The sequence below is a fragment of the Trachemys scripta genome, chromosome 5 (genome assembly GCF_013100865.1).
Source record: "Trachemys scripta elegans isolate TJP31775 chromosome 5, CAS_Tse_1.0, whole genome shotgun sequence".
NCBI lineage: Eukaryota > Metazoa > Chordata > Testudines > Emydidae > Trachemys > Trachemys scripta.
The window spans coordinates 132407024-132434016 of NC_048302.1; the positions used below are offsets into that span (position 1 = coordinate 132407024).

Consider the following 26993-nt stretch of genomic DNA (forward strand, 5'->3'; position numbering starts at 1 on the left):
AGTCTAGAACTTCGCTCTTGAAAATGACTTCTGCTCTTACTGCCAATCCCAGTCACCCACATAGAAGTCACAGAGGTTTCTTTTTTTGTTTTGTTTAATAATCATATATACAGAACTAGACCGTTATTTACATCCAAGTACACTTGTCTCTGTATAACTTAGCAGCATATAGTATGTGATTCGGTTCCTATTTCAGTTAATAAGCACTTCACACACAGAAAACCGTCAGTGATTTTCCTACAGTTTTACGCTAGCAACGCTATTGTTTGCTTGTCTGTTTGTAGCGACGTGGTTGATCGCCGGTCAGTCGATTGGTGGAAACTAAGCAGTACTGGGCATAGCTAGGTGCGCAGTTTTTATCTCTAATCCTTTCCCGTATGGCTGTGAAGCCATTACACACCTGCTGCTCTGGAGATGAGCCAAAGCAACCCAGGTGTGACGTCTTAAAGCAACAGAAGCAAAATCATGGAAGAAAACCAAACACACAAAGAAACAAAGGATCTGATTCTTCCCTCCCTTACACGAGTGTGACTCATTTGAGCTAAATCTTCAGCTAACGTAAGTCCGGGGCTCTGTGGCAATGAAGTTATGCTGATGCTCACCAGCCAAAGATCTGCCCTACTGACTTCAATGGAGTCATTAAGGATCAGAACCTTCTGCTTGGCAACTCACCTGCAAGAGGCACCTCCGGCAGCTCGCTGGGGCATTAGCTCAGTGCTGACCTGGGAGGGAAGAATGCCCTTTACTGAATCACCAGACTAACTTCCGAGCGCACCTCTGGTATTCGGTGCGGCTCTCCCACCGAAGGAATGGCGGGCTCACAGCTGCATAGTTCAAGAGATCTGAGTAGATCCCAATGCAAGGTGACGTAGCTGCAGGAAGAATGGTCATGACACACGAACAGAGGGTTGGGAACAGGCATCTTCCGCCTGTAAGGTGGAAACTCTCTGCACAACACCCTCCCCTGTCCTTAAGTGGCTCTGTGGTTCCTAAAATTGGCAGCGCGTCCAGCAGAATGAGTCTGTTACAGACTCAGGGAAAGGAAGGGACCCTACAGGATTCATGGGATAAGTAACCTCAAATGGGCCCCTCAGCCACCCTTTTATAATGGCAACACACGGGCGGGTGTCATACATAAAGAGCAATTCGCAGCACAATCACCCTGCAGAAACGGGGACTTTGCTGTCTGGCTTGTTACAGTGTCTGGCTAATTTGCATAGAAATCAGAGCCAGTTAAGGAAGGGGCCGTGGAGTGTTCAAGGTTCAGCTTTTTCTTTAATTTCCCTTTGCACTGGCTGATTCCTGTCACAGCCTTAATGTCACTTAAACATCGCCAGATCCTCAGCTGGTCTAGCTCCGACTTCAGTGGAGCGACACCGATTTATTTACATTACCTCAGGTTCTGGCCCAGAATCATCTCACACACCCACCTCCATGGCGTACAATGGACATATAAGGGAGGTCTTAAAACACCCCCCCCCTTTACTGCAAAGATCTGGGATGCTACAGAGCATTGGATAAATATGTAGTTAGGGGCTTTTTAATGCATGGATTGTTGGCCTCCCTACTCTGGGACACACCTAGGGTATATCTTCACAGCAGCTAGATACCTGTGGCTGTGCCAGCCAACTCTGGCTCATTGGGACTCGGCTGTTTCATTGCTGGGTAGACTTCTGGGACCCTCACAGGGTCCGGACTCCAGCCCAAGCCCAGAATTCTACATAGCAATGAAACAGCCCCCAGCCTGAACCCCCCAGAGCCCAAGTCAGCGGGCACAGGCCAGCAGTGGGATTTTCTTTGCTGTGGAGACACCCCCTGAAGGAGCTTTCAAGAGGCGTACTATTGATCTGATTAGATCACTCGTTATTTAGGGAATGTTTCAAGCCTGCAGAACATGTCAATCTGCAATCGGTCTGTTCTGCTCTTGTTGGGCACCAGTAGGAATCTCAGGTATGCACTGAGCAGGTAGAAGGGTCCTCTGGATGGCATCAATGGGAACACAGGTGAACATCAGGGGTGTGAACATTCTCAAAGGCTGATTGGGGCCCTTTAGAATGACGGGGAAATCCTGGCCCCACTGAATTCAGTGGGAGTTTCGCCATCAACTTCATTTGAACCAGAATTTCACCCACAGTAATGGAGGAGATCTAACAGGTCCTGGGGCTCATCCCATTCGGAGTGCAGCTACTGTTCCCTGAAAATTCTCGTTACATGATGGCCCGAAAAATTACATGTAAAGTTGGTCTGAAAGCTATTAAAAATAATTGTAGCTGCTCATCACTTTTCCCTTCCACCCAAGGAGCTCAGAGCCCTTTGTGAGCAGGAATAAATTCATCCCTGCGAGGTAGGGAAGGATGGTGACCCTGGTTTAATTTATGGGGAAACTGAGGCCCAGCAAGAGGGCTTGCCCTGGGTCACACAGGCCCCCACCATCCCTAAACTCATGAAGAAGCCTAATGCTGAGGGTTTAGGGCACTCAGCCCCTCACACTGACTGACGGGGATTCAGGGTGCTCGGCCCTTCGCAGGAGTAGGCGGGTGGCCAGCTCCACTCAAGTCACGGGAGTTACTTGGCTTTACGTCAGCGGAGGAACAGGCCCAGCTAATTTAAAATGACAGAAACAGGGCCTAATTTTGTACACACGTAATTCAGCCTTCACACACAAACTAGGCATTTGCAGACCTATGTGGCCCAGGTATGGCTCCAACAGGCCAACAACTGGGCATGCAAATTAGACACAGACACCCCCTCCCGCCCCCGAGGCACAGAACGTTTGCCTGTGGAACTGCACTGACTGTAACGGCAGGCACCGGGGAGGGAAAACAAGCCCTCGCCTGGGAACGGCGCCAGGTCTAACAGCCGCAGAACTGGCAGGCGCTGCCACGCCGACGTTCTAGCCGAGTCCTCCTCTCTGGTGTCTGCATGCTGCTCTGCGCACACAGCCTCAGCCCTTTGCGCCCTCAAGCAGCACCTGTTATTGCTCACTCTGCTGCCTGGCTGGGGGCGGATTAACCATCGGCACCTGGAGACCCGAGCAGGGACACAATCGCACCATTACAAATGGGCAGCAAAGCGAGAAATCAAGCTTGCAATGGTCTCGTCCATTGTTAAGACTGGAATGCAATAACGCGCCCAGCTGAAGCCCTCGCTGACGGACGGTGGCTGGGAAGCAATGCCCCCTCCCGCGCCGTCCTGGCTCTACACACAGAGAGGACGGTGGCTAAGGTTGCTCCTCTTCATATGACTGGGAGCTTTGCCACTGATCTGGCTCCCGTTGACGTCAATCTCCCTCCTACTGTAAGTGCTTCTGCTCCCATAACGGGGCTACAGGGCCTACAGTCAGCGCCGGACTCCTCTCTCACAAGGATGTTATACTGGAGTCCCATTGACTTCAATGGAGCAGCAGCGGATTTAGGGTCTCATCCAAAGCCCGTTAAGTCAATGAGACTTTCCACTGGGCTTTGCATCAGGCCCACCCTGTATATTCAGTATGTGCACCCCCATCTCCAAGCGCCAAGCCCACTCCTTATCCTACATAGCCCACCCCAAGACCAGGGCAGTGCCATTTGGCCATCAATCAAACACCGTTTGTGAGGCAGCTGGCTTGGGCTCGTCTCTGGGACAGCCGGTTTCACAGGTATTTGCCTTAGTTTTTGCCGGACTGATGCAATATGTTTTCTTTGCCTCCCCTAGTACAAGAGCAGCAGGGGGAAAACTGAGGAGCCCTCCCAGGACAGGCTGCGATGGGTCATCCTGCGAGAAGCCTTCACTTGTATAGCAACAGCGACCATTGTCATCCACCAGCCCCACCCACAGCCCGTGCTGGTCACTGCTGGCGCCTGCTCAAAGGGCAAAGTCCGCTGGAAAACAACAGCCTGAAACTCCCTGAGAATTGGTCAGTTTCCCCTTTCTGCCGTGAGCCCTGCTTGCTGAATCCTGGGCTTTCCCCAAGATGTTGTAAATCCCAACCAAAGTTCAACACCTCCCGCCCCCCGAGGAATTGTGAGCCACCAGCTCGTAGTGCGAGCTCAGCTGAGGGGACATATGGAAAATGAGCAGTTTCCATGTCTTTTCTCGGCTGCCCTTTCCACAGCGCTGAGCCTGTCTCGTCCTGCCGCTCTCGCTCAATACACGCTCGGGCCTGAACTCTCATTGAAATCACTGTGTAGGGGTTTGTGTCGCTGCTCATTCAACACCCTGTGCATCTTTGTTCCTTCTAGCTCTCCCTCTGGAAAGGACACTGGGCTTCCTCCTGAGTGACACCGAGCCTCCCGCACACCACTGCGTCAACTGAGTCCCACTTGAAGACCCTGTTACACTTCCGGAAGGGTGTGACACATCTTTAGTAGGAGACAGAATCAGGCCCATTTATGGCTGAATGCCGCCCTTGGGTCCAGGTGTGAGACTTGGCAATTGTACGCCCACATCTGCAGGTAGACTTGGGCCCCTAGGATTTTCCTACGTCCCCGACTCAGCATGGTTCATAGGCACATGCCTAGAATATCAGGGTTGGAAGAGACCTCGGGAGTCCTCTAGTCCAACTCCTTGTTCAAAGCAGGACCAACACCAACTAAATCATCCCAGCCAGGGCTTTGTCAAGCTGGGCCTTAAAAACCTCTAAGGAAGGAGATTCCACCACCTCCCTAGGTCACCCATTCCAGTGCTTGGGTCCTTTGTTGAACTGGGGCCTAGGTTACTTCCTATGCTAGGGTCTTAACTCCTGCCACATCTATCCATGGTGCTGATGCTTGTTCACTAGCACGGCAGAGTCTGCAAATGTGTGGGCGGTTTCCTGAGGCCCTTCTGTAACTAGACCACCTCTCCAGGGAACGACGGCAAGAGGAAAGTCAACCTTGACACCTTTCTTTTGGGAGCAGGATAGTGTCACCACCTGGCGTTCCCCACGGGTTCATTTCTGATTTGGACACACGTGGAAGGAGTTTGAATGCTTCTCTGAAGTTTAGTCAAAGTTCTTTCCTCAGGATCTCGCCTGAGGAATGGGAATTGCTGTCTGAATTACTGGGGACTCCTTATTTTGGCCAGGGCAGAAATACAGGAAAAATAGTGGGGTTTGCTGCCATTTCTGCTTCTAGTCCTGATCATTGCCCAGAAGTGGAAGGGGACGTGAATGTAAATAGCAAAGCCAAAGCACAGCATGTTTTCGGAACCTCAAACGCAACTCACAGTTCATTTTGGGCAGCGGTTGGTGTTGGCTCATTGTACCTATACTGGCTTATTCTAGCCCCTAGTGACATCATGGACCTTGGCAATTGTCAGCAATGCATTTGCTATAGAGACTTATTTGAATAGGGTCAAAGCCTGGTTTCACTGAAGTCAATGGCAAACCTCCTACTGACTTCACTGGATTAGGCTGTCAGACAAGTATCATCAATACCGTGACGTGCTGAACTGCACGGTTCTTCTGATCCCCAGAGATTTGCTCTATTAGCCAATGTGGCTAAAATGCCCTGAAAAACCCTGTCACTTTGCACTATTTTGCTGCATGAACTGATGGGGGGGGGGGGGAAACAAACGCAGAGGGCAGGGGAATTGATGATGGTGGAAGGGATGGCAGCATATAGAGAAGTAACAGTCACGGCAGATTCCTAAAGGGCCCCTGGGCCCTTCCTAGCTGTACTAGGAGAAACTGATGTAGCATCATCAATAGTATAACAATGTACATCCACGGTTAGTTTACTTACAGAGCACTGAGGAAGAGAATAAGGGTGGGGGGTTCGGTGCATTCACACCTCTGGTAAAATAGCACATTATTCTTAGGAAGATCACTGGCTGGAGTAGGTAGTACATGCACAGTAATAAAAATTACTTTTATTGACTTGGTCCCTTGTTAGATCTCAGTGGACTCTATTCGCTCCAGCCTGGATGGAGTCCATGGTTTTTTCTCCTCGGTGTAAGGCGGGCTGGTAGCCTTGGTGGTCATCTCATTCACCTTGTGCTCCAGGAGCTGGTTCTTCTGGTACATCTCCACATAGTTCAGCTGTAGCTGCTTCTGGTATTTGATCACCTTCTCCTTCTCCTCCTGCCACGTGCGCCGCTCCTCCTCAAAGTCTATCACCTGCTGCTCCCGCTGCTGGCGCTCCAGCTTCAGCTCCGTCTGGAGCCGCTCAACCTCCTTCTTCAGGGCAATGACACTGTCCTCGTTCTGGCGCTTCATCTTGGCCTCATCGCTCTCACATGCCAACGGGTCCCTTAGTTTCTCGGTGAGCTCTGCATTGAAATGGCCATGGTGCCCCATGTTGGCCAGTGTCTGCTTCAGGCCAGAGACCTCCAGCTCACAGTGGTTGAGTTTTTCCCTTAGCATCTGCACCTCATTCATTTTTCTCTGCAGCTCATTCTCGCAGACCTCCAGGTTGACAGTCTTGGAGCTGTAGGAGTCTTTCAGGGTGATGATCTGTTCTTCCTTCTCTTTCAGGAAGTTCTTACCTTCTTTGAGCTGAGTCCGCAGCCCCACGATCTCGTTCAGTTTCTGAGAGACATCAGCTTGCGAATCCTTCAGTTGTTGCTTGAGTAGTGAGATCTCACCAGCTTTCTGGCACACCTGGAAGAGCAAGTGAGAGCTAGTCACAAGAGCGCAACATGTGCAAATGGCAATTTTCAGTGGCTTATAACTTGGCTAAACCAGAGAGGCTTTTCGTGGAGTAAGCAGGGGGGAACTCCTTGACCCCAGAATTATTCCTTCTAAATTTTTTTGTTCCCACTCCAGTGCACGGAGGTGATAGAGCTCTTCAAAAACCAACCAACCAACCAACCAACATTAGGGCTAGGGTTGCTAATTTTGGTTGGATGTATTCCTGGAGGTTTCATCACATGACATAATATTTAATTAAAGATTAAACTTTAATTCCTGGAGGCTCCAGGACAATCCTGGAGGGTTGGCAACCCTAATTAGGGCAAACATGTTAACATTGGCAAAACTACTTCCTTTTGGCTAACTTTGTTCTTGGAAATGGCTGATTCATGTTTGCCGAAACTTACTTCTAAAAATAGTCAGCCTGAGGCAGAGACCAGGAATGGAATATTTCAGCCTGAAATGTTTAAGTTTGGTAAATGTGTCAGCAACTGAAAACTGGGTCTGATAATGGAAAGTATTAGGAAGTCTTAACTATAGGCATCACTGCCAACTCTCTCTCTCTCTCTCAAATAAAAAACAAAGCATTTGAGCTGTGAATTCAAGGGTTTGTTTGTTTAAACACAGAAGTTCTACCAGTTTAGTTTACATCAGTTTAAAAACTGATTTACTTAAAGTGGTGCAAACCCCTATGTGGACACACATCAGTTTAAACCTGACATACATCAGCTTAGCTACCACCTACCAGCTGAACCAATATAAACCAGATTTAACCCAACTAAAGAGAGTGCACGTACAAAGTTGCACTGGTTTAACGGAAATCAGTTTAAAAAGAGGTCACGGCTTTAGTTAATTCAGAGCAACTCGGTGTGTGGACGAAGCTTTGGCTGTATTACCACATGCCATAGAACAGATCAGAAGAAGCTTCCAAATCTGGATGTAACAAGGATTACAATAATTGGCACGAGTTATTGATGGTGGTTGTGCCATTCTCACAACCTCTCTGCCGCCAATGGGAATAAGGTAAAAGATGTTGACAGTGATAAAAGGCAAATGGGCACAATGGAAACCCCCATTTCTTTTCCCACCAGTTCATGCACTTCTAAAATCAAAGGACCCCAAAATGCTTCATGAACCCTAGCTCACAACATCTCTATGGGATTATCACCCCATTGGGGAAAATAAGGCGAAAGAGGGGTTCTATGACTTAAGAGTAGGGAGGCTGGGAAGAGAATCCAGTAGGCTAGGGTCCCACTGTTTTGCTGTGGCCACAAGCCAACGTGTCTAGTAATCTTTGATGTTGAGCAACTATTTATTCACGCCCGGATTGCTTGGGTAAGGTATCCTTCAGTCCATTAGACACCGGAGGATTTTATCTGAGTTTGGCCTCTTTGTTGTACTCGATTAACTAAATGTTTTTTGATCCAGCAAAGCACTTGATCGTGTGTTTAGCTTTAGGCATGTGAGAAGCCCCCCTGAAATTAGTGTTCCAGTGCTTTGCTGGATTGGGATCTATGTTAGCATGGACTGATGCTTTCACTCCTCAGTCACTGGTGTAACTAGTATAATGCTGTGATTTTGCTGGGCCCTTACCTCCCACTTGGTTTCTTCAATCTTGGGAAGAAACTCAGCCTGTTCTTTCTTGAAAGCCACAAATTTTTTCTCCAGCTCTTCTCGCTGCTGGAGAAGTTGCCCCACATCCTCCTGGAGCTTTTTTTTCTCTTGCTGGAGCTTGAAGATCTGGAGCTGCAAGGCCTGTTGAGCCCTCTGGGCCTTCTTGGAGACCTGCTGCAGTTTATTTGCATAATTTTGCCTGAGGTCCTCCATTTCACGTTCCCAGATCTTTTGCTTCTCCTCAAACACTTGGAAGATGGCAGCCTCGCTTTTGTCCAGGTTTCTTCTCATCTGCAAGACCTCCTGCTCCTTCTCCCACAGCCTGTCCTCCAGGTCCTGGATAACGTCATCTGTCGAGGGTGAATGGAAAGGCATTGTTTCGTTCAGATGGTTGAGCCTATTGAAAGAAGTAGTACTCTTGCTTGAAGACCGTCCACTGTCTGAGGTAGATATTCCATTGTATCCCACTATGTTCTTATCTACATAGGTTGTGCCAATGCGGTTTATGTGACTAGTTGAAGCACTCATTGGGCCAACGTGCTGACTGTAGCCCGTCCCGTAAGTGGGCAAGCTCGTCAAAGAGTTACGGCCAGAATCGGAAAGACCTCCCACTTGGTTTGTAGTCCTATTAAGGCTGGTCTTCTCCAGTCCGCTTTTGCCTGCAGATGGGCTATTGCTGTTGGTGTGATTCAAACTCTTTCTGTTCTCTGTTATTCCATTGTTCTGCGGTGGGCAGAGATTCTGCATGGAATGGAAGTTTTTAGGAACTACTGGTTTAAAGGCTGAAGGTCTAACTAAGGGCTCATTGCTCTGCAAAGGAAAAAAGAATCACACATCAAACGGAGTCAGGCTTTGTAACAATACACAAAAGCTAACGGGACTGATCCAGAGCTGAGGTAAATCAGTGTAACTCTATAGGCTTTGTTAGAGACAATGGAGCAACACTGACTTACCCCAGCTTAGAATCAGGCCCCATGGTTTTCTACTGCTCAACTTGAAAAGACACTGTAGCTTTTTGGATTTCATATTTGACAGACATCATTGGTAACTACTGCCAGCGCTGTGCTCAAAGCACTCCATTCCCGCTCTCAATCTCTCTCACTCTGTGACTGAACTGAATCAGAATTTGTTCCAAGATCCTATCATCATCCTTTTACACTCTATTCAGGTGATCACCATTTTCTTCTCTGTAAGAGAAAATGGTGTCTTCCTCCCATGGTTCAGAGTTGTTTGACAACCCAGATAGAAATCGCTCCTCGTTGAGCATTATCTTCAAGTTCCATGGTGCTATTTGTTGCGTCAGACTATGTTTTGAAAGGCTTTTCTTTAGTCAATAAGGGTGTGTTTTTAAAAGGAATATACCCTCCTTTTATTGAAAACTAAAGTAAGCCCTTGGACTAGTATGGAAAAAACGTTAGCGATGGCAATTATTTGCTCTGATAAAGTGCAATCCAAAGCTCAGTGAAATTAATGGCAGTCTTTCAACTGACTTCAGTAAGCTTTGGATTGGACCCACATAGAGCCTTTCACTGGAGGATCTCAAAATACTTCAAATATCAGTTCAGCACAGCAAGGTGAAAGGACTTGTCCAGGGTTTCACAGCCAGGCCTGACCCATAAAAGTCTAGCTTCTCTGTTGCCACTAGCCAACTCTCTACATGGAGGCGTACATATGTGACACCTGCACAGGCTCCTAAATCCCTTTTGAAAATATTTCAGCTCCTAATTCACAGAGACACTGCAAGGCTAAGAATGCCTAAATACCTTTAAAAATCTGGACCTAACCATGACTTGGTAGCCTAGCAGTGAAAGACTCATTACCAATCCCACGAGCTCCCAGAAGGTAAAGTTTTACTCTGCTCAGACCACTGAGAATTACAGACCAAGACCTGTCCAGTTCTCTCTGCTTCGCTGTCTGGATTTGCATCATTGGACTTGTGCCTTGCAAGCATCACAGGGCACCAAGGTATAACGGAATCTTACCTGGTCCAATTTGCCAGAGACCGGCAATATCTTTGGTGGGTTACTGGGTTCTCTGTACTGGGGAGGAGGCGGCAGGTTTTTCTCGTTGTTGGTGGTAACGTTCCCACAAATGTCTGTCTTCATCTTCTCACTCTTGCGCAGGTCCCCATTGATGTAGAGGGAGTTGGAGATCTTCTCTGACTTGTAGGTCTTCTCCTCCCCGGAGTAACGGTTAGAGATCTCCCGCGTGGAATAGCCATTCCGCGAGCCATCAGCCTGCCTGCTGCTGCTCTGAGTCCTGGTTCCCACACTCTTCATCGCAAACTCTTGCTCATTGGCGACTCCACTGCCCACGCTTCCCATAGTGTTTTGGGAGGCAGATTCAGAGGGCCTGGAGGCAAACGAGTGGAAGGTGTCCTGGCTCTGGTAGCTTGGGTCACTAAGAACAGACAGGGTCTCTAACTTGGCCATGGCAACTCAGAGGTGAAGTTGAGGCACGAGTCAGTGGCACTGAAAGAGAGGAAAAGAAGAGTGTTACTGGATTGCCTTTATTTGCTATCTCCCCTTTGCTCAGCACTGAACACAGAGGAGCAAATGTGTCTCTGAGCGCATGGGCTGTGTGTGCTGGGGCAGGAATACTCCCCTCCCAGCCTGCGGAGCGGGACAGCTACTGCTCTGCACCTGCTCCTGTGACCGTGTTCACTCCCATGACGGCTGAGACCCTGCTTCGCCGGTGGGAGGCAATGGCTGGTGGATTCCGCTAGCAGCAGATCCACTGACTCTGCTCCTCTCCTAATCTGCCCCTGCCCAGTTGTGTGTGCCTCTACGGGCAAGAGCATGCTGGAAGCCCTGCTGCATAGGTTCCCCAAACCCTGTCTATCCCCATGCAGCAGAATTGCTCTGGTTCGTCTCCATCTGGGGATCTTAGGGCTGTGTTCACCGGAGCTGGAGGAGCAGGAAGTGTGCTGCGGCAGGCACGTGTTGCAGCGCTGCCCAACAGCACTCTACTGGGGGTTGAGAGGTTTAAGGTGACCCAGCTACCGAGTCACTGCTGCAATATCTCTCAGATCAAAATAACCTCATAGAGTCACTGCAGATGGAACATTCCTCCATGGAGGTCCCACCTGGTCCCTCACGGGGCCTGGGTGGAATTGTTCCCTCCAGTAAATTCTCCAGTATGGTTTGAAATGTCCTAAGTGATGGCACTTCCACCACCACCCCAGAGAGACTAAATGTGAGCTGTAGGAGGCTGTGGAATAAAAAGCTTTTCCCCCACAACAGTTATACTAAAATTTTCCTTGACAAATTTTTACTCTCTTTATCCCTAAACATTCTCCCTTTGATCACCCTAAACAAGCCCTGTCCCCTTCGGCTGTTTACCCTTCATACGCTTGCAGATGCTTATCTTGTTCCTCCTCGTTATTGCTGAAGCCAAGCTATTGGTATTTAATTCTTTCCTCCCATGTCGGTTTCTCCAGCCTGGTAAACATTTGTGTGGCTTTCCTCTGAATTCCCTCATATTTATCAGCATTAAATGTAGCCAGAGTGCTCTAGGTATGGATGCACCAGTCCTGAACCTCCAGCCCCAGAAGACCATCTCTATCCTCTCTCCAATGCAGGCATCTCACTTGGAACATCTTCATACTAAATGATTGGCCAAAGAGATGACCTCATGGCTACATCCCAGGTCACAGGGGAGTTCTTTAAATCAATGCTGTGAGCCTCTAGAGTGATAAACTATGGCCTGTGTTTTCAAGAACAACTAGTGATTTTGGATCCCTCACTTTTTGGGTCCTCAACATGCGGGACATTAAATGGGCTGGGTTTCCAGAGGGCAGCTGGTCAGCAGTGTATGGAAATCAGGCCCTCTTTAAAAGGGTCTCAAGTTGGGTACCCAAAATCACTAGTAATTTGAAACTTTAGGCTTATGACCTTTATTGATCACATCTGCATCCAAGCATCCAAACTATGCTAAATAAGCTCCCAAAGTTCGGCCTCAGCATGCACAAGGTGGGTGGGTGGGTTGGTTTAAAGACTGGGATGTACTTTTTAGCCTCAGTCTCTGGTTATGATCCTGGTCAGACATCTAGATGTGCACCCCCAGGGCATCACAACCCATGCTCCACCAGATACTGAAGACATGGCCACCCCATAAAATACAAAGCCCTAAAACGGGTCACTCTAGATTTTGTCTGAATAGGGTTTCTGGGAGAATGACAGTGTTATACTTGATGACAACACCGGGTTTTCTATTAATTTCAATCACTAGTTAATTCAATCCAGCACCTCATCCGTATGAAATCATTTCAATAAAAAACAAAACAAAACTGAAATTCCTTTATTTTGATCACCCTACTGGTTATTATTGGAGAATTTGATCCAATACTAGCTGTGGGCAGTTGTTTATTAGAAGAGAAGGCCAATATTCTGAATGCGAGGGCAGAAGAAAAATCACAAAGAAGAGCCATGTGACAATAATCTGGGCCTGATCCCCTTAGTCATTAAAGTCAAGGGAAAGAGTCTCATTGTCTTCAATGACTAGTAGGCCAGATCTTATAGAATGATATGCTGTTATCCACACAGACACTGATCCCATTTCACTGAAAAGCCACCAATTCTCCACTATCTTACACTCACTGTAGTCATTCATGGTTGTACGAAGGGGGTGTAATGTACTACCAAGCCTGATTTCTTCATTCTGTGCACCTTGGAAGTCGTGTTTCACTTTCGCAGGTGTAAACGGCGACATGGAGTGGGCAAGGCAATGGAGAATCAGGCTCCTGGATTTCATTCTGACTGAGCATGGCGGGGCCTGTCTAAAGCACTGCCAAGAGTTTGGCAAGCTATGATACGCACCCGACTGGTCATTGGCTAACAAGAGCAGATGCTTATTCCAATCAAAATGACGGGAAATGGAGGTGGTAGAAATAAGAGGGAGACACTAATCGAAATAGAAACTGGGTCAAATCCCAAGGGCCTGCCTCGTTTCTTCACTCTGGTAAATTCCTACCCACCTCAAGTTTTGCTTGACTATGCACTGAGCAAGCACTTCAGGGTCTGTCCCATGAGAGGTGCATTAGGTGCTTTGCAAACAGTAAGACGACAAAGTCCCAGTCCTGAAGAGCTTAATTATACTTGGCACTTCCATAGTACCTTTCATCCAAGGATCTCAAAAGCACTTTACAAATACTGGGTCAGATCCTCAGCTAATGCAAATCAGCCACATCTGACTTCAGTAGAGTTACACTGATTTACACAAGCTGAGAATCTGGCCTGGCCTGCAATTAAATCTTACAACACCTGAGAGAGAGAGGCAAGGCCGGTCTTTTGTTGCAGGGGTCTTCAGTTCTAGGTTTTCCAGGCTAAAACCTTGTGTTGATCGTGGGTGGATGTGGACTGGCTGTAGGGAGTGCAGCAATCCAACCTCAGGGCATCCTGGAGAGGTTCCCATCCCGTACAGTGGAGATAATGATGCCGACCCACCCTGGAGATCCTCAATGGAAAGTACCATGTGAGTCTGATCTGTTAATAGCAGCTCGGTGACACAAAGGGTCAGACCAAGCTGGGGGTCTCAGTGGGAGGTTTCATTCTCCCAGGGTGTCATTGTGAGGTTAGCCCTCCCCCAAGCAAAATAGGACAATCGGTTTTATTTACTTTGGCGAGCCAGCTTAGGTCTAAAGGTTGGCTCCGATACAGCAACTCCTACGCACCCAAGTGTCCCCTGTTATCACAGCACACTCACGGGTCTGGTTATTTGCACTAAAAATGGAATGGAAAAATAAAAGGTTACAATAAGGTCAATGATTTTGGACTTTTATTTTATTCAACTGCATTTCTAGAGACTGCCCTTTGCATCACCACCACCCTCCCCGGGCTCTGCTCTGAAACGGTGACCTTATCAAACCGCAGCCCTGCACGTTACACCCCCTTGGGCTTGATCCTGCCTAGGGCAGGTGAGCAGAATTGTGCACCTAAGCACAGGAGAAAAACCGGTGAACCGGGTAGGGGACCAAGATCACATATTAATGAGATTGGTGCCAGGTGGCTGTCAAGTTATGAGGCAAGGACTTAGCTAAAAGCTTCCCAACAGCATGATGATAAAGAAGATGCTCAAACCTGTACCCTACCCATATTTTAACCCTGTGGTCTTGCGAATAAGGGTACAAAGGCATGCGAGGATTCCAATCTGGGGTTCTGGTTCAGGTCAGTCTCTCATTGTGTCCTGTTAGTAAAAGCTTCAGGTCTTTCCTGTAAATAATCTCACCCTGATAGCTTTAAGCAAATAAAAGATCCCTAGCTCCTATACAGAAATCCAGTCGGAGTACAACGGGCAGAATATATTTCAAACAGCAAACCCTGGACAGGGGAGGTGACACAAGGTTAGCGGTAGAATCCTCACCCCTCAATGTGACTGCCAGGCAGTGAGGTGCTGTCACTTTTCACCCAAGGCACAGTCAACCTGTGGAACTCCTTGCCAGAGGATGTTGTGAAGGCCAAGACTATAACAAGGTTCAAAAAAGACCTAGATAAGTTCATGTAGGATGGATCCATCAATGGCTATCAGCCAGGATTGGCAGGGATGGTGTCCCTAGCCTCGGTTTGCCAGAAGCTGTGAATGGGCAACAGGAGATGGATCACTTGATGATGACCTGTTCCGTTCATTCCCTCTGGGGCACCTGGCATTGGCCACTGTTGGAAGACAGGATACTGGGCTAGATGGACCTTTGATCTGACCCAGTATGGCCTTATGTTCTTATCGCTGGGATTTATGGGCTGCTGCCATCCAAATGTTAAGTTCTCAGCCTTTTTGACTTTATGAATTACACCTGTTTGGTGTACCGCTACAGTAAGGCTGGCTCGAGCCAGCTCCGCACAGCAGGGAGGGACGTCACCTCCACCCCCTGACTCATTCAGTTGGCCACTGAGCATGTCTGGGCTGTGGGGGGATACAACCAAAAAAATATAACGCAAAGCGGGGACTCACTTCAAAAAGTTTAAAAACCGCTCAGGGTGCAGGCGGGGAGTAGCTGGGGCTGTGTGCAGGCAGGGGGAAGCTGGGGCTGTGTGTAGGCAGGGGGTATGTAGGGGCTGTGTGAAGTGAGGGAGTAGTTCAGGATTCAGGCAGGGGGTAGCTACGGGCTGTTTACAGTTGTGTGGGGGGGCTACCAGTGCTGCTCCTGGCTTGGGGGAGGTTTGCCAGCTTCAGCCCCACACCGCTTGCGGCTTCAGGGGCTTGACGGGGTGCTGATATTAGCCCTGTGCCGCTGCTGGCTTTAGCCCTGCACTGCTCCTGGCGGGGGTGGGGGTGGGACTGCTGGCTTTAGCCCCACGCTGCTCCCGGCTTCAGCGCCGGAGCTCAGAGCCAGCCGTGGGGCTCCGCAGCCCCCCTGAAAGAGCTTGCAGACCCCCAGGGGGCCACGGACCGCTGGTTGAGAACTGCTGATCTAGTCCACTGGAAAGGCAAAACACTGAACCCTCCAGCCCCTCATTGTTGCAAATCTAATTATACACAGTCATTTTTTAACAGAGTGAAATAAATTAGCACTCGGATCAGCCAGTCCAGTCCTGGCACTTGTGTAACAGAAAGGCAATGACGACAAGGTGGATATGCAGAAAAAAAGCCATTAAATGAGTACTGGGCTGGAGGATCTGGTCGAGCAGGAAAGCTTAAGTTTATTGTGGGTTGCCTGGCTAAGGAACCATCCCTTATGGACAAACCCTAGAGAAGTGAATAGAGAAGGATACCCTCATTATCAGTGTTTAAACAAGCCTATATGAGTCTATAGTAGGGATATAACACTCTAGGGATTTCAGAGTTATGTCTCCAGAACCCTACTGGTTTAATCTCCACTAAATCCAATGGAATTTTTTCCATAAAAAGCACTAAGGAGGGGTGTGAGCAGATGTAATTTCCAACCTGCTCTAAACCAGTGTCCACACACTGGGAAGACTCAAGGCTCACCCCCTTCTTTGGGTTTGTATTTAACAACAAAAAATTAACAATGATATAACAAACTTCTGCTCAAACCTTCTACTCAGGCTTGGCTGCTCCTACGGTTCCTCCCTCAGGACTGCTCAGCCCACACCCTAAGTCCTCTCTCTTTAGGCAGCTGATCCTATTTCTTTAATATCCGGGCAAGGTAATAAGTCACTGGCTTCAAGGAGTCCGCAGAACCCCCTCAGGAAAACACTGGTACAAGGGTGTGTGTGGGGGGGGTATAACAGCTACAATGCGCACATACATTTGAAGGGTGTAAGCTCCAAAGAGCAAGCAGTCACGTAGGGAAACAGAGGTTGGTATTCAGTGTAATGGGATGAAACTGAACTATGGAAAATTTAGACTAAAGAGCAACAAAAACAAAACAAAAACAAAAAGCATCCAAGCAGTGAGGTGTATTTGACTGCAGATCAGTTTCCGAAGGTACATGGAACCTCTGTTCTTTGAAGCAGGATAACGCTATGGACCATACACTAGTGAACACACCTGCACCAGTGGGGAGAGGGAACTTGTGATCTACTGTCACAGGGCTTCTCCATTCCAGGGTGAGATTTTCACATGCACACTGCTTAGCACTGGCCTAACCCTGCTTCCACTGAAGTCAATGGGAGTTTCCCCCCTAAGCTAGATATTGGTGCAGGCAGTATATGTAGCAGTTCATCGCCTTTTGTCCATTCACTTTCACACCGACAGCACTAAGGATTAGGGCCTTCTTTTTCCAGCTAGTCACGCTGCTTTTGCCCTCGGCTGAAATGGCGTCACAGGAGAAACTGTCTGAACAGCAGGGGAGTCAGTGTTCTCCCCAGAGCTCCCTGGAGCACATGTTCAGCACTCAGGGAAGGGAGTGGGGGGAGAGTAGGAGTCAGAGGTGTATGTAAGTGAGCAGTCGCCCTCATGGAGCGCCGTCAGCTCTGTGTTGCTCCGGCCGTGCTGAGCCCAGTACCACATGCGCACTGAACAGAGCTGCAACTCCATGACAAAACGACAGCGAGCGGTGCGTAAGGCGACATGCACCTGGCCGGCAGCACTCCAAAGCTCCTCTGCTGGATGTCTGTTCTTTCGCTTGATGAGCCCCGGGGAGCGAAGTGCCTGCCAAGCACTGCTGGGAAATAGTGGTGATCAGCTGCTGCTGCAACACACGCCGAGAGATGAGCTCATCGCAAAGCCAGACACCGACAAACCACTGCCTCATTTCTTCCCAGCTACAGCTCTCAGCCGACTGAGCAAGAAAGGGCTCAGCGGATTGGTCCAGGGAACCCTTTCACCCCTGGGATGCCAGGGATTTTAAGTGGTGAGTGTGGGATGACAGGTTGGTGACCAGTGTCAAATGTGTCAGTAACCTCAGTCCAGTGGACAGCTGCCCACATCGCAAAAGACCTCCAGACCGGTCAGAACATTGGCCCCCTTGGCTGTCCCAGTTTAGCGACCGAAAGCTGAGGGACTGAGGGTGCAATTGAAAACCGGCGGCTGGCTTGTACCAGCTGACTCAGGCTAAGATGCTGTTCAACTGCGGTATAGCCATGCGGACTCAGGCTGCAGCCCGAGCTCTGGGGCCCTCCCACCATACAAGGTCCTAGAGCCCAGGCTCCAGCCCGAGCCTGAACGTCTACACTGCAAATAAACAGCCCGTTAGCCGGAGCCCGAATCAGCTAGGATAAGCCAGCCGCGGGTTTTTAACTGCAGCGGAGACACACTGGAGGTGGCCCTGCCCGTTCAGGGTGGGGACGCTGCACGGTTAAGGCACAAAACATTGTATAAATGAAATGAAAGAGAGCGCAAGTGTATTCACGTTTGTCTTCTCGCCCCCTCCGGACCCAACTATGTCCAGGGTCAGTGAAGAATGCAACGTGCCAGCAGTGATGAAGATGGGGAGTGCTGGGGACCCTGACCCTGCATTAATGAGAGCACTGCTGTGCAGACATCAACTTGTTGCAGCCCAGCGGCAGAAGCTAGGCCTAAGAGGGATGCCGCATAATCATGATGAGGATCACACCTCAGACACTTCCATTCTATGCCCCTTTTTCACCCTGTGCGCTTCTGACTCCTTTGCAGTGGGGCTAGAGACTTGCTGCTGCTCAGGGCACATTAGCCTTCGCTCACATGCGCTGGTGTAACCATTGCCCAGGCTGACTTGCTGTAGAGCTCGAACCCAAGACCTCTGGATTTAAAAGCATGAGCCTCTACAACTGGAGCGAAGGGTGAGCTGAGGCAATACCTGACTCATAAGCCTCTGCAGATGGTGTAGCCACTAGAGGGGGACAAACCACCACAAGGTGTTAGTGTAGGTTACACTGTTGTGCAACAGTTGCATCCACCTCACTGTGCATCACATAAGGCCTCGAGGAAGAACATGACAGGAACCCCACGACAGAGCTCTGCCTCACAGTAAATCCAGCCGTCTCCTAGGCACTGCAGAGACTTGGTTTGTCACGATCACCCAGGAAAGTGATGCACAATCAACTGGCTCAAATAAAACTCATCCCATCCTGTGCCTGAGGATTATGCTAATCAGGGAAGACTTTTCATTCAGTTAATTACATGTGTGTTTAGGAGTAATCTTTATTTCAATGACTTTGGAGGATTTTTGCTCTTTATAGGCCGCTTGTCCTTTATGGTATCCCAGCTGCCGGTGGCTGATATCACAGAGTGACTGCAAGGTCCCAGTTCTAGGCCAGGGTAGAGAATGTTACTGACTTCCATGCAAAGTTCTCTATCAAGTGAGCAGGGTTTTGGGGAAGAAATCCAGTTTAGTGTTATCAGCTTTGTAAATTTCATGGTGACATTTACACTGACTTTTTGAGGGCAAGATGAAGTAACCGGAGAGACGCTTTTATCCTTTTAAAAAAAATGGCGTGTCAATTTAGTGCTGGTGAAAGGAGCAGACTGTTAACACTCCCCAAGGCAGCTCTCTCGTGCCAGGCAACGTCTAACACAGAGACACGGAAAGCTTGCCCCACACTGCCTTGCAGGGACCACCTTCACAGCCCCAGGGCCCATTCTGGACTTATCAGTCCGGGTACTTATATGGCCCTCTTCCCTGGAGTATCTGAGTCCTGCCCTGGCCTCTTTACCAAGACTGCTAACACTGTGTGATGGTTTTTGTGATGTGAACCCTTGCCCACTGAGAACTGTCCTGAGACCCACCACCTGACCCCCTATAAGCTACCAGTCTGATGGCCACCACTTTCAATTACCACCATCCTGGGCTGGCTTCCAACTGGCATCAGAGACAAGGGACAGATCCTCAGCTGGTGGAAAAACTATCCTAGCATTAAGTTGAAGGAGCTATGGGAGCTTACACCAGATGAGGAGCTAACCCAAAAGTCAGTGGGTCCTCGAAGCAACCCCCTGAGCCAGCCCACCACAGCCATCAACAAAAGAAACCAGGCCCGGCTCAGGCTAAAGCCCAGGAATCAAACAACAGGGGAGCCCTGCCTCCCTAGAGACTCCTGGCCTCTCTGCTCCTATAAAGCTGCTGTTGTGGGGGGGTCTGTCTTTCCACTGAGTCCAGTGGGCAGAGTGCTTGACTCCAAGGGCCTGATTAGGCCTTCAGCCTCCATCCCTACTTTGCATCTCTGCCCTGTCTACCTGGGTGAGGTCTAAGCCAAGAGTTAACTCTTTGCCTGCTGGGATTCAGGTAGGTGCTTGGGGGTGGGATCTGGTTGGCCAAGGCCAGGAAGGGAGCACGGAGGGATGCTTGCAGGGAGGATCTTGCACATGTCATGTAGCTCTGGGGTGAGAGACAAATGGGACAGAGTAGGGAGCTGGGCCCAACTCTGTGGGACAGGAGCCATGGGGTGAATATGGGGTGGGCTCGCTCTCCAACTCCTCCCATCCCCGGGGCAGGACACAACCCATCAAAGCATTTGAGTGGATTTTGTGGCCTTCTCCTACCTTAAAGCTGCCCATCCCTGTGGTAGAAGAAAAGCCACAGGCCTTGTCAACACAAGGGCAAATAGCAGACCCCAGGCCCATAACATGCGGCTGAACGATATCCATTCAAAGTTACTCTCACCACCACTCTCTGCTCGGTGGGCACCCAGAAAGAAGCCAACATCCGAGCCCCTCACACATAGTGACCTTGTTCAGCCCTTGTTCAGAGCCAGATTCTGTGCCCTTCCTTCGGCAATTCCACTGACTGCTCCTGGAGTAAAACGCTAGTCACCGAATCGAGCCCTCTGGTTGGAAAACACAAACACCTACTTCTTGAAACATTTCAAAATAGCCAACATGTTTTTGCTTTGAAGGGTTTGAAAGGGATGCCTCTCCCTCCCACTTTTTTTTTTTAAATATGAATTTTTCCTCTGGAATTTTAATGGAAAACATGAAGACTGGTATCAAAATGGCTGTTGATATATTTGTTTACTGAAAAGTCAAGTTTTGGCAAATGTAACATTTTGAAATCTCTGTCGGTAACCTTTTGAACAACAGACTTTGAAAAGAGCATAAAAAGCACTCCATTTTCCACAGAGAAATTGAAAAACTTCAAAAATGTTAATGACTGTTTATGCAAAAATTTTGTTCTGGAAAAAAGTAATTTTTAAGGGGAAAAAAATTGGTTTGAAAAAAAAAAAAGAGACCAGCTCTGATTTTAGATCAGTTTTTACCGCAGTCCTTCCTCAGACAAAGTCCCATGAAGAGAAGACTGAGGTTAAAACTAATTACCTCACTCTTTGGCCCTGTTTGGTTGATTTGTCTCCTTTTGGGATCACAGATGAGTGTATAACAGTCCTTCCCAGCGAACACACTGCTCATTAAATACCATAACAGATGCTGTCTTGCAGTGTTCCATACCTCGCTGGCAAAAAACAGAAACACAGTTCACATGAGGTTTCCAACTTGATTTCTTAAGCAGAGAGGCTCAGATAAGCTTCAGATCAGCCTATGAATCTTGGGATGGTTACCTCAACTATCCCAAACCTTCATGCCACACAGCTTTGATGTTAGTCACTGAGGAGAGAACTTTTGCCTTTGTTACAAATATTTGCTGGAGAAAAAAAAGTAAGATTTCATGAGGCTAATGGCTTTTTAATGAACTTGGTGTCGGCTGCAGTGGAGTTTGCTCACATCTGCTGAGAACAGTGGACAGAAGGCCTCTTTGTCTATGGTATTTCAATAAAATAATGCCTTAAATATGCTCAGGAATGGGATGGTATACCATTGACCTCTAGTGGATGGAATAAGAACTGCTCAGCCATGGGTCACGAGCCTTATACTGTTAATAGCTGCAGAGGATTCCCCTTTAACACAAGTATTAGGGGGACTGTGCTATTGGAATAGGAAGGAGAGACTCTGTCCTTGCAATTGTCATCAAACTCCATGGTTGCATACCATGAATTTCTTGAGTGGCAACAGAGAGGTCACAAGTAACCAACCAAAAACTTCATTCAATTCCAGCGTAGTGCTTCAAAAGAAGCACCATTAAACACAGCCTTAAAAAAACCCAGAATTCAAATATGGAACTCACAAGCAGAGGTTACATAAACAATTCTGATACAAGGCTTAATTCTCAGTTGAGGCACACAGACCATTACGTGCAAAAATCCTCAGTCATCAGCAGCCAAATAACCCTATCCCTACCCCTGCAATAAGGACATGTCTGATCTTAAATTGCCTTTAGCAGCCTAGGGCCAGGTCCTCAGCTAGTATAAATCAGTGTAGATCTAACTGAGGATATGGCCCATTAAACTGTAATTTAGTTAATTAATTTTGTTATTTTTCATACAAAGATTGTAAAAAGTTTGAGCTTTCATCCAACCATGTGCGGTCCACAAAAATGAAAAAGTTACCTGAACTGTTAAAGGCTACCCGGATATCATCTATCTATTTAATTCCATGTTTCTTTATAGAACCCGCTCAAAGTCATATATAAATATACCAAACAGTAATTTTCTTCCTACCGTACAAAATCATTATGAGGAAAACATAATTAGGGACAAGACTACTGTATGACCAAAGTAAACTCTGTCAAATGTGGGGAGGGATAGCTCAGTGGTTTGAGCATTGGCCTGCTAAATCCAGGGTTGTGAGTTCAATCCTTGAGGCGGCCGCTTGGGGATCTGGGGCAAAATCAGTACTTGGTCCTGCTAGTGAAGGCAGGGGGCTGGACTCGATGACCTTTCAAGGTCCCTTCCAGTTCTAGGAGATGGGATATCTCCATTAATTTAATTTAATTTAATTTAAAATCATTAAGGGGTTTGTGAGTTACATTAAGACAGGAATTGGTCGTGCCATAACGAACTAGCAAACTTGATAATATATACATCCAAACAGTCTCTTGGGCAGTAAATTAACTATTAAATCTCAAACATCAGCCATTAATTACAAGAGGAATGGGAGGAAAAAAAAGTTGGACTCGCTCCACTCAAAAATTCAAAAGGGGTAATTTATAATGGATTATAACTCCAACTAATTAACAGTTACTTGTAGATTCATTTTAGACCTGATCCAACACCCCTCAAAGTACATGGAAAGACTGTTATTGACTTAACTGGGGCTGGATCAGACTCTGTGATCCTGCAAATACTTCTTCATATGCTTGACTTTACTCATGTGAGATATTCTATTGGCTCCATTGGGACTACTCACAAGAGTAGAGTTAAGTATATGCTTAAATCTTTGCAGGGTTGGGCCCTAAGTGCTGTACGTTTAGGGAAGTTACACTAAATTATTCAAACAAAGAAATGTAAAGCCTCTTTTTGGTGTACGTCTCTAGGCAACCCTAACTATGGGGGTGCTGTGGTGCCTCCATAATTTATACTGCTTACTATGTTCATAAATAGCTCTCATATCTATGACATGAAAAAGTCTCTTGTGCCATTTAACATCAGGACTGCAGATCTGGAGGGAAATCTGGCTCCGCATATAAATAAAAGAAAAACTGTGGAGTCATGGAGGAGAGATGGAATGCTAGGGTTACCATATTTTGAATGTCCAAAAAAGGACACTCCACAGGGCCCCGGCCCCGCCCCCAGCCCCACCCATGCCCCTGCTCCAACTCCACCCCTTCCCCAAAGTCCCCGCCCCAACTCCGCCCCCTCCCCTGCTTCCCGCAAACATTTGATTCGCGGGAAGCCTGAAGCAGGCAGCAGGTAAGCTGGGGGGCTGGGGGGAGGAGGCGCGGCCCAGTCTGGCCCCCCCAACCAAGTGGCTTCCTCCGGCGGCCAGCCCCGGCCCCAGTATCTCCAGCCTGGCTCGGCTCCTGGGGTGCCGGCCCCGGGCCAACCTCCGGCCAAGCACTCCCGGCCCCCGGCCCGGCCCCGGCCCCGGCCTCTGGCCCAGCACTGCCGGCCCCCGGCCCAGCACCCCCGGCCCCGCACTCCCGGGCCAGCCCCTGGCCCAGCACCCCCGGCCCTGCACCGCTGGGCCTGGCCCGGCCCCCGGCCGAGCACCCCCGGCCCAGCACCGCCGGCCCAGCACCCAGCGGCGCTGGCCCCTCCCTATTTTCCCGGACATGTTCGGCTTTTTGGGATTTCCCCCTGGATGGGGATTTGAGGCCCAAAAAGCCGGACATGTTCGGGAAAATCCAGACGTATGGTAACCCTATGGAATGCAGAGGTTCCAAAGTCTGTTTGCATCAGGTCAAAAGAACCTATAGCCAGAAAAGCGTCACTTGACTCCACGTGGTCTTCCTCTACCCCTCCCCCACACATCTAGAGCTGTACGAAGCCTTCGCGGTGTTCATTACGTGGGTGAAGTGTCAATGAAAGGTGCCATATTGACAGCCCGGGGGACTGACATTCTGCACTAAGGGCCTGGTCTACAATCAAAAGATGTATAACTGTACTGGTACAGTTAAAGTGGTACACTCCCCCACCTCCAGCATGGACACAGTTTATATATAAGGTGCTTATGCTGGTATAGCGTATTCCCAGAAATGTAGGGTGTATGGGTATAACTGTTTCTTTAAATCAAAACAGCCACACCCCTACATGGAATAGTGATACCAGTACAGAACCAATGTACAGACCCGGCTGCCTAACACGGTACAGCAATGGGAGTGGAAATGCAGTATTCTCCCATGCTGTTCCTCTAGTGGTGGGAGGGTAGAGCCTTTTTCATAGCCCACTCATTCCTTGGCTTCGCTTCTGAGACTGCCAGTATGGAGGCTAGTCTGGTTGCCAGTTGATGGTGGGCTTGTGATGTGAACACCTGCATGCTTGAAACTGGATCCAGTCCACCAAACTCTGTTCCCATAGTCACTCAAATACCATGGTGTTGGGAAGCACCTAATGTACACAGACTAAAATCAGACTAACGTACACAGACCTGGCTTCTCAAACTACCTCAGAGTGAGTTAACGAGGAAGGGATTTCTGCAACCGAGTGGCTGGAGGGCTAAAATATCACTATCACTAAGGAGTTACTAGGGACATGATAACTAAGATTTTCAACAAACGGTGCCTAAACTTAGGACTGATTTGCAAACATGCTGAGCACCCAGCTCTCAGCACCTCTCAGGATTTGGTGCTTAGGATGTGATGTAAGGGGCATTTCTTTGTCTAGGTGTGTCACTCACTGAAGGATTAGGAATCTTGGGCATTTAACCAACTGGCTGGGCACTCCTCATCCCTGTCCTTTAAAGCTGCGTTGCTGCAGGGTAGCACGGTACATATACTCCCTAAATATGGCTACGGCGGAATGCTCCCATTCAAACCACAATCCCCCTTGTTCACACTTTGGTCAGCGATTAATTCAGTGTGACTACTCACACAAGTAACTGCTCCCCAGTGTGATTACGGGGTTCCCAAGGTATAGCGCAGTCACAGACCATGTTGGTCCCTGTATCTATGCCTGTAGCAATATGCATTCACATTCACTGGGCTAGACCTTATGCTTCCACTAGGGTCTCTTTGTATGACTGGAGTGGCACAAGTTAGCTGCAGATGGGCAGCTGAGAATGTCCCTGGAAGAATAATATTCCTTTGAAGAGTCTCTTTCACCATCTCTTGCTGTCTGATCTGCTAGGAGTGGAGCTATATATCTGCATGACCAAATATGGCCCTTGCTCTCATGAAAAGAGCACCCAAGAGAGAAGACATTCACCCAAAGGCACCAAAACTTGGACAGGTTAATGCATCAGGACTTCAGCCTTCCCATGCAATGCACTCGGGATGGCACAGGACAAAGTAACCAAGCCAAGGACTTGAATGTTTGGAAAACATAATCCCAACTATACATATAAAATGATGGGGTCTAAATTAGCTGTTACCACTCAAGAAAGAGATCGTGGAGTCATTGTGGATAGTTCTCTAAAAACATCCACTCCATGTGCAGCGGCAGTCAAAAAAGCAAACAGAATGTTGGGCATCATTAAGAAAGGGATAGACAATAAAACAGAAAATATTATATTGCCTCTACATAAATCCACGGTACGCCCACATCTTGAATACTGTGTGCAGATGTCATCACCCCATCTCAAAAAAAGATATATTGGAATTGGAAAAGGTTCAGAAAAGGGCAACAAAAATGATTAGGGGTATGAAACGGCTTCTGTATGAAGAGAGATTAATAAGAATGGGACTTTTCAGCTTAGAAAAGAGACGTCTAAGGGGGGGATTTGATAGAGGTCTATAAAATCATGACTGGTGTGGAGAAAGTAAATAAGGAAGTGTTATTTTTTCCTTCTCATAACACAAGAATTAGGGGTCACCAAATGAAATTAATAGGCAGCAGGTTTAAAACAAACAAAAGGAAGCCTTTTTTCACACAACACACAGTCAACCTGTGGAACTCCTTGCCAGAGGATGTTGTGAAGGCCAAGACTATAGCAGAATTCAAAAAAGAACTAGAGAAGTTCATGGAGGATAGGTCCATCAATGGCTATTAACCAGGATGGGCAGGGATGGTGTCCTTAGCATCTGTTTGCCAGAAGTTTGGGAATGGATCACTTGATGATTACCTGTCTGTTCATTCCCCCTGGGGCACCTGGCATTGGCCACTGTCGGAAGATAGGATACTGGGCTAGATGGACCTTTGGTCTGACCCAGTGTGGCCGTTCTTATGTTCTTAAAGAAACAAGCTCTCTTGGAAAGTAGGACAATGGGATGGCAGCTCTCACTGCTAATTAGGCCAAGAAAGGAACTGCCAATTACTAGCTGCGTTGAAGTCTGGCTCCTTTGTGCCTGGCTCCCATTGCCATAGTGAAGAAGAAATGAGGGTCACCCCAGAAGAACTGAGGGTTTTCCTGTGGTCAGATCTGTGAACAGGACAAAAGGCTTGTCTATATGGTGCCCCAGTGCAGTCTATGGGGGTATGAACTGTAGAATGCTCCAGCCACCCCATATAGAACCTGCTGGCATACTTTAAAAGGTACATGGTTTGCACTGATGTAGTCCCGTTTCAAACAGGACTACATTAACATGCACTAGGTACCTTTTAGAGTGCACCAGCAGGGTCTACATGTGTGCGCTAGAAACCACTCCCCCTAGCTTGCACTGACTGCAATGCTGTGTAGACAAGCCCAAAGTGAGGGGAGTCAGCAGCCTGCCTATCAACTGTACGTGACATCAAACAAAGGCTTTAATGATATCATCTCCACATTCAGCAAGGCTCCTTCTTTACAGAGATCCCTTGGCTGCCAAATCTGCCTTCTGAGTGGATGAGGTCCTGTGGAAAGAGGCTGCCCAGATACCATGGGGATAGACTCATTAGAAATGCCTTGGTAGATAATATAATTGCTGTATATAGCTTTTCATCCACAGATATAAAAATGGGCTAGAATCATTAGCCCATCACAGGGAAACTGAGGCACAAAAGGGGGGAAGTAACTCATCCAAGGTCACACACTGAGCTGGTGGCAGAGCTGGGACTAGAAACCAAGTCTGCTATCT

The 26993-nt window shown here is 48.2% G+C and overlaps 1 protein-coding gene across 9 annotated transcripts in view; it reads right to left on the reverse strand.

Annotated features, from left to right (window-relative positions):
• Positions 1–80: 80 nt before the first annotated feature.
• Positions 81–26993, reverse strand: part of LZTS3 (leucine zipper tumor suppressor family member 3) — a 157367-nt gene continuing 130454 nt past the window's right edge. For 5 of the 9 annotated variants that reach the window (XM_034771579.1, XM_034771578.1, XM_034771576.1 and 2 more), the window contains 4 exons: positions 13819–13923; positions 10186–10674; positions 8183–9013; positions 81–6559 (listed from right to left, as the gene is read on the reverse strand). In XM_034771579.1, coding sequence (XP_034627470.1) covers positions 5849–6559; positions 8183–9013; positions 10186–10635 — 1992 coding nt within the window. In that variant the 5' untranslated portion in view covers positions 10636–10674; positions 13819–13923 and the 3' untranslated portion in view covers positions 81–5848. The remainder of the gene's footprint in view (positions 6560–8182; positions 9014–10185; positions 10675–13818; positions 13924–26993) is intronic. The other 4 variants (XM_034771580.1, XM_034771577.1, XM_034771575.1 and 1 more) reach the window with 1 other exon arrangement.